The 15,559-nt window shown below is 36.8% G+C and overlaps 1 protein-coding gene across 8 annotated transcripts in view; it reads right to left on the reverse strand.

Moving 5' to 3' along the window:
- EXOC6 (exocyst complex component 6) overlaps positions 1-15,559 on the reverse strand; it is a 364,257-nt gene that overhangs the window by 156,872 nt on the left and 191,826 nt on the right. For all 8 annotated transcript variants that reach the window (XM_059169437.1, XM_059169440.1, XM_059169439.1 and 5 more), the window contains one exon: positions 8,708-8,912. In XM_059169437.1, the coding sequence (XP_059025420.1) occupies positions 8,708-8,912 (205 nt within the window). The remainder of the gene's footprint in view (positions 1-8,707; positions 8,913-15,559) is intronic.

Raw genomic sequence — 15,559 nt, forward strand, 5'->3', positions numbered from 1 at the left:
ATCTCTTTCTCAAGTAAATTAATAAAATCTTATAAAAAAAGAAAGATACTATCAAAAATAATTTGAAGATTGAATCTCCTACAGTCCATAAGCAACAGCTAACAGGAAATTCTTTAAAAATAAGCAACTTTTTAGGAAGGTCAAGATGGCAAAGAAGTAGCAGGCTGAGACTACATCAGGTAGTAGATCAGCTAGATAGCTTATCAAACCATTGCAAACACCTACAAATCCAACGGGAGATCAAAGAGAAGAACAGCAATTCAAGAAACAGAAAATCAGGGCGCCTGGGTGGCTCAGTGGGTTAAAGCCTCTGCCTTCAGCTCAGGTCATGATCCCAAGGTCCTGGGATTGAGCCCCACATCAGGCTCTCTGCTCCGCGGAGAGCCTGCTTTCTCCTCTCTCTCTCTGCCTGCCTCTCTGCCTACTTGTGATCTCTGTCAAATGAATGAATGAAATCTTTAAAAAAAAAAATTTAAAAAAGAAACAGAAAATTGACCACTTTCTGAAAGGTAGGAGGGATGGAAAAGTGAATCCAAAACGACAGGAAGATAAACGCGGGGGCAAGGGCCAGCTCCCGGCAAATGGCAGAGCAACGGAGCACAAAATCAGGACTTTTAAAAGTCTGTTCCACTGAGGGACATAGCTCCAGAGGCTAAACCAGGGTGAAGGCCACGCGGGGCCAGCATGGCCCTAGGTCCCGCAGGGTCACAGAAGGATTTGGAGTATCTGAGTGTCGCAGAGCTCGCAGGATTTGACCAGGGAAGCCAGCTACAGAGACAGAGCCGAGAAGTGAGCTCTCAGCTCGGGGTTACCTTGAACTGGCCACAGGCTGGGTGAGCTCAGAGCATGGACAGAGGCCAGGGAGACCGGAGTGATTGGGCTCTTTTCTCTGAGGGCGCACTGAGGAGTGGGGCCCCAAACTCCTCCAGGCCGGAGACTGGGAGGCCGTCATTTTCATTCCCGTCCTCCAGAACTCTACGGAAAGCATTCAGGGGACAAAAGCTCTGAAAAGCGAACCAGAACCAGAGCAGATTACTTAGCCCGGCCTCTGGTAAGGGCGGTGAAATTCAGCCTCGGGCAAAGACTCTTGAGAATCACTATAACAAGCCCCTCCCCCAGAAGATCAACAAGAAATCCAGCCAAGACAAAGTTCACCTACCAAGGAGAGCAGCAGAATTCCAGTGGAGGAGAAAGCAAAGCACAGAACTCATGGCTTTCTTCCCATGAATCTTTAGTCTTGTGGTAAATTTAATTTTTTTTTAATTTTATTATTTTTTTCTTCTCCTAAATTTTTTTAACTTTTACCCTTTTCTTTTTGAACTTCTTTAACTAGTTTATCTAATACATATATTTTTTTTCTTTTTTATATTTTTTCTTTGTTTTCTTTTTTTAATTTTTATTTTAATTTTTATTTTTTATGAACTTTCTAGCCCCCCCCCTTTTTTTTTGGCATCTCTTCTGATTTGGTTAAAGCGCACTTTCTTGAAGTCTTTGCCACCCTTTCAGTATTTTATTTGCTCCTTCATATACTCTTATTTGGACAAAATGACAAGGTGGAAAAACTCACCACAAAAAAAAAAAAACAATAAGAGGCAGTACCGAAGGCTAGGCACCTAATGAATACAGACATTGGTAATACGTCAGATATAGAGTTTAGAATGACGATTCTCAAGGTTCTAGCCGGGCTCGAAAAAGGCATGGAAGATATTAGAGAAACCCTCTTTGGAGAGATAAAAACCCTTTCTGGAGAAATAAAAGAACTAAAATCCAACCAAATTGAAATCAAAAAAGGTATTAATGAGGTGCACTCAAAAATTGAGGCTCTCACAGCTAGGATAAATGAGGCAGAAGAAAGAATTAGTGATACAGAAGATCAAATGACAGAGAATAAAGAAGCTGAGCAAAAGAGGTATAAACAGCTACTGGACCATGAGGGGAGAATTCAAGAGATAAGTGATACCATAAGACGAAACATTAGAATAACTGGGATTCCAGAAGAAGAAGAAAGAGAAAGGGGAGCAGAAGGTATATTGGAGAGAATTATTGTAGAGAATTTCCCTAATATGGAAAAGAGAACAAGCATCAAAATCCAGGAGGTGCAGAGAACCCCCCTTCAAAATCAACAAGAATAGGTCCACACCCTATCACCTAATAGTAAAATTTACAAGTCTTAGCAACAAAGAGAAAATCCTGAAAGCAGCCCAGGAAAAGAAGTCTGTAACATACAATGGTAAAAATATTAGATTGAGAGCAGACTTATCCACAGAGATCTGGCAGGCCAGAAAGAACACTAAACGAGAAAAGCATGCAGCCAAGAATACTATATCCAGCTAGGCTATCATTGAAAATAGAAGGAGAGATAAAAAGCTTCCAGGACAAACAAAATCTGAAAGAATTTGCAAACACCAAACCAGCTCTACAGGAAATATTGAAAGGGGTCCTCTAAGCAAAGAGAGAGCCTAAAAGTAGTAGATCAGAAAGGAACAGAGACAATATGCAGTAACAGTCACCTTACAGGCAATACAATGGCACTAAATTCATATCTCTCAATAGTTACCCTGAATGTTAATGGGCTAAATGCCCCAATCAAAAGACACAGGGTATCAGAATGGATTAAAAAAAAAAAAAAAAAACCATCAATATGTTGCCTACAAGAAACTCATTTTAGACCCGAAGACACCTCCTGATTTAAAGTGAAGGGGTGGAAAAGAATTTACCATGCTAATGGACATCAGAAGAGAGCTGGGGTGGCAATCCTTATATCAGATCAATTAGATTTTTAAGCCAAAGACTATAGTAAGAGATGAGGAAGGACACTATATCATACTCAAAGGGTCTGTCCAACAAGATCTAACAATTTTAAATATCTATGCCCCTAACATGGGAGCAGTCAACTATATAAACCAATTAATAACAAAATCAAAGAAACACATAGGGGACTTTAACACTCCCCTCACTGAAATGGACAGATCATCCAAGCAAAAGATCAACAAGGAAATAAAGGCCTTAAATGACACACTGGACCAGATGGACATCAAAGATGTATTCACAACATTTCATCCCAAAACAACAGAACACACATTCTTCTCTAGTGCACATGGAACATTCTACAGAATAGATCACATCCTGGGTCATAAATCAGGTCTCAACCGGTATCAAAAGATTGGGATCATTCCCTGCATATTTTCAGACCACAATGCTCTGAAGCTAGAATTCAACCACAAGAGGAAATTTGGAAAGAACACAAATACATGGAGACTAACAGCATCCTTCTAAAGAATGAATGGGTCAACCAGGAAATTAAAGAAGAATTGAAAAAAATCACGGAAACACAACGGTTCAAAATCTGTGGTACACAGCAAAGGCAGTCCTGAAAGGAAAATATATAGCAGTACAAGCCTTTCTCAAGAAATAAGAAAGGTCTCAAATGCACAACCTAACCCTACACCTAAAGGAGCTGGAGAAAGAACAAGAATGAAAGCCTAAACCAGCAGGAGAAGAGAAATCATAAAGATCAGAGCAGAAATCAATGAAATAGAAACCAAAAAAACAATAGAACAAATCAACGAAACTAGGAGCTGGTTCTTGGAAAGAATTAATAAGATTGATAAACCCCTGGCCAGACTTATCAAAAAGAAAAGAGAAAGGACCCAAATTAATAAAATCATGAATGAAAGAGGAGAGATCACAACCAACACCAAAGAAATACAAATAATTATAAGAACATACTATGAGCAACTCTACAGAAACAAATTTGACAATCTGGAAGAAATGGATGCATTCCTAGAGATATATAAACTACCACAACTGAACCAGGAAGAAATAGAAAACCTGAACAGACCCATAACCAGTAAGGAGATTGAAACAGTCATCAAAAATCTCCAAACAAAAGCCCAAGGCCAGACGGCTTCCCAGGGGAATTATACCAAACATTTAAAGAAGAACTAATTCCTATTCTCCTGAAACTGTTCCAAAAAATAGAAATGGAAGGAAAACTTCCAAACTCATTTTATGAGGCCCGCATCACCTTGATCCCAAAACCAGACAAGGATCCCATCAAAAAAGAGAGTTACAGACCAATATCCTTAATGAACATAGATGCAAAAATTCTCACCAAAATACTAGCCAATAGGATTCAACAGTACATCAAAAGGATTATTCACCATGACCAAGTGGGATTTATTCCAGGGCTGCAAGGTTGGTTCAACATCTGCAAATCAATCAATGTGATACAACACATTAATAAAAGAAAGAACAAGAACCATATGATACTCTCAATAGATGCTGAAAAAGCATTTGACAAAGTACAGCATCCCTTCCTGATCAAAACTGTTCAAAGTGTAGGGATAGAGGGCACATACCTCAATATTATCAAAGCCATCTATAAAAATCCCTACGCAAATATCATTCTCAATGGAAAAAAATTGAAAGCTTTTCCACTAAGGTCAGGTACACGGCAGGGATGTCCATTATCACCAATGTTATTCAACATAGTACTAGAAGTCCTAGCCTCAGCAATCAGACAACAAAAAGAAATTTAAGGCATCTAAATCGGCAAAGAAGTAGTCAAACTATCACTCTTCGCAGATGATATGATATTATTATATGTGGAAAACCCAAAAGACTTCACTCTAAAACTGTTAGAACTTGTACAGGAATTTAGTAAAGTGTCCAGATATAAAATCAATGCACAGAAATCAGTTGCATTTCTCTACAACAACAACAAGACAGAAGAAAGAGAAATTAGGGAGTCAATCCCATTTACAATTGCATCCAAAACCATAAGATACCTAGGAATAAACCTAACGAAAGAGGTTAAGAATCTATACTCCAAAAACTATAAAGTACTCATGAAAGAAACTGAGGAAGAAACAAAGAAATGGAAAAATGTTCCATGCTCCTGGATTGGAAGAATAAATATTGTGAAAATGTCTATGCTACCTAAAGCAATCTACACATTTAATGCAATCCCTATCAAAAACCCCACCCATTTTTTTCAAAGAAATGGAACAAATAATCCTAAAATTTATATGGAACCAGAAAAGACCTCGAATAGCCAAAGGAATATTGAAAAAGAAAGTTGGTGGCCTCACAATTCCGGACTTCAAGCTCTATTACAAAGCTGTAATCATCAAGACAGCATGGTACTGGCACAAAAACAGACACATAGATCAATGGAACAGAATAGAGAGCCCAGAAATAGACCCTCAACTCTATGGTCAACTCATCTTTGACAAAGCAGGAAAGAATGTCCAATGGAAAAAAGACAGCCTCTTCAATAAATGGTGCTGGGAAAATTGGACAGCCACATGCAGAAAAATGAAACTGGACCGTTTCCTTACACCACACACAAAAATAGACTCAAAATGGATGAAGGACCTCAATGTGCGAAAGGAATCCATCAAAATCCTTGAGGAGAACACAGGCAGCAACCTCTTCGACCTCAGCCGCAGCAACATCTTCCTAGGAACATCGCCAAAGGCAAGGGAAGCAAGGACAAAAATGAACTATTGGGATTTCATCAAGATCAAAAGCTTTTTCACAGCAAAGGAAACAGTTAACAAAACCAAAAGGCAACTGACAGAATGGGAGAAGGTATTTGCAAACGACATATCAGATAAAGGGCCAGTGTCCAAAATCTATAAAGAACTTATCAAACTCAACACCCAAAGAACAAATAATCCAATCAAGAAATGGGCAGAAGACATGAACAGATATTTCTGCAAAGAAGACATCCAGGTGTCCAACAGTCACATGAAAAAGTGCTCCACATCACTCGGCATCAGGGAAATACAAATCAGAACCACAATGAGATACCACCTCACACCAGTCAGAATGGCTAAAATTAACAAGTCAGGAAATGACAGATGCTGGTGAGGATGCAGAGAAAGGGGAACCCTCCTACACTGTATGTGGGAATGCAAGCTGGTGAAACAGAATGGAGGTTCCTCAAAAAGTTGAAAATAGAACTACCCTATGACCCAGCAATTGCACTACTGGGTATTTACCCTAAAGATACAAATGTAGTGATCCGAAGGGGCACGTGCACCCAAATGTTTATAGCAGCAATGTCCTCGATAGCCAAATTATGGAAAGATCCTTGATGTCCATCAACAAATGAATGGATAAAGAAGATGTGGTATATATATACAATGGAATACTACGTAGCCATCAAAAGAAATGAAATCTTGCCATTTGTGACGATGTGGATGGGACTAGAGGGTATCATGCTTAGTGAAATAAGTCAATTGGAGAAAGACAACTATCATATGATCTCCCTGATATGAGGAAGTAAAGATGCAATGTTGGGGGTTATGGGGGTAGAAGAAGAATAAATGAAACAAGATGGGATCGGTAGGGAGACAAACCATAAGTGACTCTTAATCTCACAAAACAAACTGAGGGTTGCTGAGGGGAGGGGGGTGGGGTTATGGACAGTGGGGAGGGTATGTGCTATACGGAGTGCTCTGAAGTGTGTAAACCTCGCAATTCAGAGACCTGTACCCCTGGGGATAAAAATACATTATATGTTTATAAAAAATATATAAATAAATAAATAATGAGCAACTTAAAAAAAATTATCATACAAGTCCTACATTATTACATACGGTTTTCATTTATTATTAAAGTGATCCTGATAAAGAATTTTCAAAATCTATATATCTTTAAGGTAAATAATTTACTCCATAAATTTTTAAAATCTATTAAACAAATTTGCAAATTGATACTGTGCAAAGCTGAAAAAATTAACAGAAATATAATGGAGATTATCTGACTTATAGATAATTCTTTGAGAAGTTAAAGTAGGGAGGAAGTTCCTATACTGAATTTTTAAAATTTCCTTGTTGTGACACACTCTGATACACACTCTGATATTTCTATAATTAGAAGATAAAATAGGGGTGCCTGTTGGGTATCTGCTTTCAGTTCAAGTGACGATCCCAGGGTCCCAGGATGGAGCCTTGTATTGGGCTCCCTGCTTTGGCAGGAAGGCTGCTTCTCCCCCTCCCACTCCCCATGCTTGTGTTCCCTCTCTTGCTGTGTCTCCATCAAATAAATAAATAAAATCTTAAAAAAAATAAAATAGGGACGCCTGGGTGGCTCAGTGGATTAAGCCGCTGCCTTCGGCTCAGGTCATGATCTCAGGGTCCTGGGATCGAGTCCCGCATCGGGCTCTCTGCTTGGCGGGGAGCCTGCTTCCCTCTCTCTCTCTCTCTCTCTGCCTGCCTCTCCATCTACTTGTGATTTCTCGCTGTCAAATAAATAAATAAATAAAATCTTTAAAAAAAAAAAAATAAAATAAAATAAAATAAAATAAAATAAAGTAAACTAAAATTTTCTCAGGAAGCCCTGGCCAGAGAAGGTCATGCCTGCAGTACCCTCTGTTGCTTTCTGCTCAGGTCCTACCCTGCCCATCCCCCTCTGCCCCACCCTGCCATACCTGAAGCTTCTGTAAAGTAGTTTCTAATACTTTAGAAAAAAAATTGGGGGTTAGAAAGCAGGTTGAGCACTGTTTTATTTCTATAACACTGTGATTATTGGGAGTTTTAACTAACTCAGAAGTTTTAAGTTATAATCATTTAAAAACTTTTTATTACTGAAAATTTCAAATACAGATTAATGTAATCAACCCCCAAGTACTCATCACCTACCATCAATAATTATTATCTACACATTCTTGTTCATCTATGTACCTTTACCTGCTCACTTCACACACACATACATATACTATACAAACTCCTATTATTTTTTACAACTTTGTAGTCAGATTTATATACACTGAAATGTGCAGATCCTAAGTGTACAATTTGGACTAGTAGGATACAGAACATTTATATCTCCTCAGAAAGCTCCTTTGTGTCTCTTCCCAGACGACTGCCCCACCCAGAGGTAACCACTGCTCTGATTTTTTTCACTTTAATTAGTTTCACCTGCTTTAGAACTGCAATATAAATGGAGTAACACAATCTGTGCATTTTTGCATCCAGCTTCTATAACTCAGCACAATGCCTGGGAGATTAATATTTGTTGTTATACATATCAGTAATTTCATTCCTTTTTATTGTGAAGTAATATTCCATTGTTTTTATATAGCAAAATTTGTATATCCATTCCCTTTTGATGTCCATTTGGGTTGTTTCCAGTTTGGGGTGAGCTGTGAATAAAGCTGGTATGAACATCACAAGGACATGTTTTCTTTATTTCTCATTGGAATTATCTAGTAGAAGAATTCCTGATTCAAAAGGTCGGTACATTAACTTTATATATGCCAAATCTTGTCTACTTTTCTTTTTATTATTGACCTGTAGGAGTTAATTCAAAGATAAAACTTTTAAAGAGAGCAATTTAGAACATTAGGATAAAAGGAATCCCATCTGCCTCTGTGGCTGCCATGGTTCAGCTAATTTTATACCAAATTTGACTGCTGGCACAAGTTAACAGAATACCACATTCAGAGGAAGATTCCCAAGAGACAAATAGGCCGGTGAGTCAAGTTAGATTGACCTTACTTAAATATGGAATAGCTGCAAACCAAAAGAAAATGCTGATTAAATCCATTCTAAACAAAGTTCAGGAAAGATAAGAAAAGGATAAAAATAAACAAAAATAAGCAGTTTATGAAACTAAAAACAAGTAAATTCTGGATATATTCTCTAACTTAGACTACTGAATAACATTAAAATAAAATTTTCCTTTTTAATCTCACCTGTTTCATTGCTGTTTCACCTATTTTGTCAGAATGTTTTCGAATGCTTTCCAAAAAGTCTTTGAGATCAGACATGGAGATTTCTTTAATATCCTCACGGAGTTTAGGAAGATTTTCTATCATTAGCTGACAAAACCGGTACTGACTAACTCGGGGAAAAAAAACATTCTCTAATTGTTCCATAGTTTTTAGAGCAGAATAATACCTGTGAAAAGTTAAGAAGAAAACTCTATAAAAAGTTGTTATATTATTTTCAAGTTAAAATAATTAATTAGTCTAGCACTTCAATCAAAAAGGACACAGTTAAAATAAGTAAAATTACCATTTATTTCTATTTACTAAGCATAATCTAAACCACATGAACAAGTTTACAGGCTGAAAATTCATGATTTACAGGAACATACAGTTTCCTTATTTCACTTCACCTGTATCTGTAATATTGCAACACCTAAATCGGTCATCATGATCTTTTTTTTTTTTAAAGATTTTATTTATTCATTAGAGAGAGAGAGAGAGAGCACACACAAGTTGGGGGGGTGCAGAGAAAGAAGGAGAAACAGATCCTCCACTGAGCAGGGAGCCCAATGTGGGGCTAGCTTCTGGGACTCCAGGATCCCAACCTGACCCAAACGCAGACACTTAACCAACTGAGCCATCCAGGTGCTCAGTCATCAAGTACCTTAAATGTATATGTATAATAGTTCTGAAGTTTTCTTTTGTTTGTATATGTATTATACAAAATGTATATATATAATACTTCAGAAGTTTTTTTTAAATGTGCTTTCATAGTATCTCTCCCATCCACATACCATCACATCAAAAAAGTAAAGATTCAAAGAAAGAGAAATTAAGGAGTCAATCCCATTTACAATTGCACCCAAAACCATAAGATACCAACGATAAACCTAACCAAAGAGGCACAGAATCTATACTCAGAAAACTATAAAGTACTCATGAAAGAAATTGAGGAAGAAACAAAGAAATGGAAAAATGTTCCATGCTCCTGGATTGGAAGAATAAATATTGTGAAAATGTCTATGCTACCTAAAGCAATCTACACATTTAATGCAATTCCTATCAAAGTACCATCCATCTTTTTCAAAGAAATGGAACAAATAATTCTAAAATTTATATGGAACCAGAAAAGACCTCAAATAGCCAAAGGGATACTGAAAAAGAAAGCCAAAGTTGGTGGCATCACAATTCCGGACTTCAAGCTCTATTACAAAGCTGTAATCATCAAGACAGCATGGTACTGGCACAAAAACAGACACACAGATCAATGGAACAGAATAGAGAGCCCAGAAATAGACCCTCAACTCTATGGTCAACTCATCTTTGACAAAGCAGGAAAGAATGTCCAATGGAAAAAAGACAGCCTCTTCAATAAATGGTGCTGGGAAAATTGGACAGCCACATGCAGAAAAATGAAACTGGACCGTTTCCTTACACCACACACAAAAATAGACTCAAAATGGATGAAGGACTTCAATGTGCGAAAGGAATCCATCAAAATCCTTGAGGAGAACACAGGCAGCAACCTCTTCGACCTCAGCCGCAGCAACATCTTCCTAGGAACATCGCCAAAGGCAAGGGAAGCAAGGACAAAAATGAACTATTGGGATTTCATCAAGATCAAAAGCTTTTTCACAGCAAAGGAAACAGTTAACAAAATCAAAAGACAACTGACAGAATGGGAGAAGGTATTTGCAAACGACATATCAGATAAAGGACTAATGTCCAGAATCTATAAAGAACTTATCAAACTCAACACCCAAAGAACAAATAATCCAATCAAGAAATGGGCAGAGGACATGAACAGACATTTCTGCAAAGAAGACATCCAGAGGGCCAACAGACACATGAAAAAGTGCTCCATATCACTCGGCATCAGGGAAATACAAATCAAAACCACAATGAGATATCACCTCACACCAGTCAGAATGGCTAAAATTAACAAGTCAGAAAATGACAGATGCTGGCGAGGATGAAGAGAAAGGGGAACCCTCCTACACTGTTGGTGGGAATGCAAGCTGGTGCAGCCACTCTGGAAAACAGCATGGAGGTTCCTCAAAATGTTGAAAATAGAACTGCCCTATGACCCAGCAATTGCACTACTGGGTATTTACCCTAAAGATACAAAGGTAGTGATCCAAAGGGGCACGTGCACCCGAATGTTTATAGCAGCAATGTCCACAATAGACAAACTATGGAAAGAACCTAGATGTCCATCAATAGATGAATGGATCAAGAAGATGTCGTATATATGCACAATGGAATACTATGCAGCCATCAAAAGAAATGAAATCTTGCCATTTGCGACAACATGGATGGAACTAGAGCATATCATGCTCAGCGAAATAAGTCAAGCAGAGAAAGACAACTATCATATGATCTCCCTGATATGAGGAAGTGGTGATGCAACATGGGGGCTTAAGTGGGTAGAAGAAGAATCAATGAAACCAGATGGAATTGGGAGGGAGACAAACCATAAGTGACTCTTAATCTCACAAAACAAACTGAGGGTTGCTGGGGGGAGGGGGGTTTGGAGAAGGGGGTGGGATTATGGACATTGGGGAGGGTATGTGCTTTGGTGAGTGCTGTGAAGTGTGTAAACCTGGTGATTCACAGACCTGTACCCCTGGGGATAAAAATATATGTTTATAAAAAATAAAAAATTAAAAAAAAAAAAAGTAAAGATTCAGGGGCACCTGGGTGGCTCAGCGGGTTAAAGCCTCTACCTTCGGCTCAGGTCATGATCTCAGGGTCCTGGGATCGAGTCCCGCATCAGGCTCTCTGCTCAGCAGGGAGCCTGCTTCCTCCTCTCTCTCTCTGTCTGCCTCTCTACCTACTTGTGAACTGTCTGTCAAATAAATAAATAAATAAATAAAAATCTTAAAAAAAAAAAAAAACAGTAAAGATTCAATTCAAATTGAAGTAAAAGATGTTTTAAGGACATTTTCTTGAAAATTTTACAGTATTTAAAGCACTTAAAAATATTATTAAGTATCCAAAAAACCAAGTGAAAAACCAAAGTGATTTATTGAAAATAAATACATACTGAATGACATGATGGATTGCAGTAATTAGTAAAATACATCCTATGCCCTAGAGGAATTGACATGTACTTTCCTATACATAGTTTGATTTTCTCTACATTTCTATGAGGTAGATGTGTATGGCAGATATTACTATTAATACTCTACAGATGAGAAACTCAAACACAAAGAGTATACATTTGGCCAAGACACTATAATTAATTGGTAGAAAAACCATAACTGTCAATTTCCTACAATAATATTCACTACCAAAATCCACTGAAAGTAGATAGAGGAATTTTTAAATTAATCAAATTATTCTGAGGGTTACTGGGGGGAGGGGCGTTGGGAGAAGGGGGGTGGGGTTATGGACATTGGGGAGGATATGTGCTTTGGTGAGTGCTGTGAAGTGTGTAAACCTGGCGATTCACAGACCTGTACCCCTGGGGATAAAAATATATGTTTATAAAAAATAAAAAATTTTAAAAAAATTAATCAAATTATGTTTTATACTTTCCCATTGATTTGGATATTAAAAATGAGAAAAGACATGATCTAGAGAACAAAAAAAAAAAAAAATACCCAGGTAATTTGAAAGACTGTAAACTCAAAAGCTATTTAAAGATATTTACTGATTCTCTACCTTATATTCCCAAAGATAGGGTATATTTTGCACACTGTCACAAAATCTACCACTATTTTAAAAATTAGATGACTAAATTTTATCATGGTTACTTAAAATCATTAGAATTTTTATAAACAAATAAAATATATATTTGGTCAGAAATGAACATATTTAGGTGATAACATGGGTAAGGCAGATGTCATCACAATAATTTTTATAATAACCAAGGTATTATAAATTTAAATGAAGTAAAATGATAAATAATATCTTTTCTTAGTAAAATAACATTTTATATATAATAGGTCAGTCAATAGTTAAAGTATACTATTGGATCCTGCTTTATTTCCTGATTTGGTGTGAATTATGTATACTTCAAAAGTATACGTAGGTAAAAGTAAGCAAAAGTATACATAAGTAAAGCTTTCTGAAAATTCATGGTAATGCCTATAATGTATTTGAAGTTGTAAGTGATAGAGGTTAAATGAAAGTATTACTAGAAGTTTTTGCAACACCAGACACAATCAAACGGCTTCGTAACACAACTGTGCCTTCCTTCATGCTTCTATACCTCTCACCTCCCATCCCAGGCTTCCAGTGTCACTCAACTATGAAGCCTTCACAGCACAACACAGAAATGTAAGCAGTTAATGCCAGTGGGCTGAATCCTTAACTAATGAGAAAGGGAGACCAAAGATAAATTCCCCTTTCCTCCTCCTAGATGAAATGTGCTGAATGTACAATAATACACAGAACTCCCAGAAGTTCTTTGAAATTGATCAACATTAAGCATCACTAGCTAACTCAGTAACTCAACCTTGCTCTCCCAAGTTCACTAACTCATTTCCCTTTCATTCAACTCTGCTTCTCAGCTTCCTTGGGCTTATACTCCCAAAAAAGTAGTAAAATATAAGGTTATACCTCAGGCTTTGCTTTCTGGGAAACCCAAGCTAACACACACAGCAAGGCTATATTCTTGGGCAGAGACCAGAAACCAGAGACCAGACCCTGAATACTTCTAAAATTTAGCCACAAATCCCCTAAGCTTTATATTCCTAAATGCAAGCAAAATTTCCACAAGAGACTGCCATTCTCTTTTGGTATATGATGCTATTTTTTATTTTTTCTAAAGATTTTATTTTATTTATTTGACAGACAAAGACACAGCGGGAGAGGGAACACAAGCAGGGGGAGTGGAAGAGGGAGAGGCAGGCTTCCTGCTGAGCAGGGAACCTGACATGGGGCTCTACTCCAGGACCCTGAAAACATGATCTGAGCCGAAGGCAGACACTTAATGAATGAGCCACCAAGGTGCCCCTGATGCTGTTTTTAAAAAATTTTAACAGTAATCCATAAACACTGGAAAAATACAAAACTATAAAGGGATAAATAAAAAGCATCATCTGATACTACCATATAATAATGACCTCAATTTGGTCCCAGTTACATCCAGTCATATATCTACATTTCTAGGTCTGTATGCTCATATCTTATTTCAAAACATACCATGGAAACTATCTTTAACTAAAATTATTCTAGAACAGATTAATACCTTACTCATAAGTCAACTGTAAAAATGTGATAATGTTCTCATAATTATAATTTTAAGTCTCTGATTTTTTCTTTTTTATAAATAAGACTAGATTTCCCCCTATATCAAAACCTCTACCAAGATGTCTGCCTTTAGAAATATGAGACATTTCCAAAAAAATTGTGTCACCCCTAAATGGAAAACATGTGAATACTCTGATGGTTCTCTGACCCACAGGATACAAATAATTAGTGACAAGGAGCACGTGGGTGGCTCAGTTAGTTAAGCTACTGCCTTCAGTTCAGGTCATGATCCCAGAGTTCTGGAATCTAGTCCTGCATCCGGCTCCTGGCTCACCAAGGAGCCTGCTTCTCCCTCTGATCCTCCCCCTTCTGATGCTGTTTCTCTCTCACTATCATATAAATAAATAAATAAAATCTTTAAAACAGAACAAATAATGTCACTGATCTTACTTGATTTGCCTTCCCTTGAGCATTTCCAATTCACTAAAGTTTGAACTATCATAGAAGTGATTACCTCAGTCTCTACTATTCTAAACACAGTACCCTGCATGTAAGAAAAAATTACAAGATACTTAAATAAGCAGAAAAATGTGATCAAAAAGTAAAAGAAAAAGTCAATGGGAGCATATATACACTGGCCTAGATCTTGGAATTAACAAATGAAAACTTTATTATTATACTATATTATAAATGTTACAGGCTCTAGGAAGAAAGAAAAGTTAATATGCATGAAGTGATAGGAAATTTTAGTGGAAAAACAAATTACAACAAAGAATCAAATGAAAAAACTGAAAATAAGACTAAATAGCAGAATAAAGAATTCATTCAATGGGCTTAAGAGCAGACTAGATGCAGAAGAAAGAATGATCTATGAATCATTGTTCTATGTTCATTATCTATGTTCAAGGCAACTTGAACAGACATTTTGCAAACTAAAACACACACAAATATACAAAGAATAAGGATAGGAGGAACAGTGTCTGAGATCAAAAGAAACAGGTTCGGTAAAGTTTAAGATAGATCCAAAAAATTAGCCAACATGAAACAAAAAAAGAAAAGAGAGAAAAGGAGTTCTTAGAAATTACAGACAACGTTAAATGATCTAACATACATGTAACTGGAATTCCCAAAAGAAAGGAAAGAGAGAAAATAATGGTGAAGAAATATTTCACCAGAAGCAAGAAAATTTTCTTTAGCAGGCAGATGTGTACTATAATAAATACTAAACAAAATTTATCATGTTAAAGGCAATTATGTCACTTAGAAACCTGGATCTGCAAAAAGGAAAAAAGCCTAACAGAAAGATTATGTGAATAAGTACTAAAGAATTTGTTTTAATTATGTGTGTGTGTTACAAGTAAATTACATTAAAACAAAAACAACAAACAGGATGGGAATAAGTACAACTGTTCTAAGTTTCTTAAATTGTTGATGAAGTATAATAACATTATCTGAAAGTCAGCTGTGGGGAGTTAAGCATGCATATCGTGCTCTAAAAGGTTAAACAAAGATGTATAACCTAGTATAGGAACAGAGTTAGATATAAATATTTATATATATATATATATGTTTTGTTTTAGTATATATATATACGAATGAAAAGGAAGGAAAGAAAGAAATACATCAGACAAATAGAAG

The sequence above is a fragment of the Mustela lutreola genome, chromosome 4 (genome assembly GCF_030435805.1).
Source record: "Mustela lutreola isolate mMusLut2 chromosome 4, mMusLut2.pri, whole genome shotgun sequence".
In the NCBI taxonomy this organism is placed as follows: domain Eukaryota; kingdom Metazoa; phylum Chordata; class Mammalia; order Carnivora; family Mustelidae; genus Mustela; species Mustela lutreola.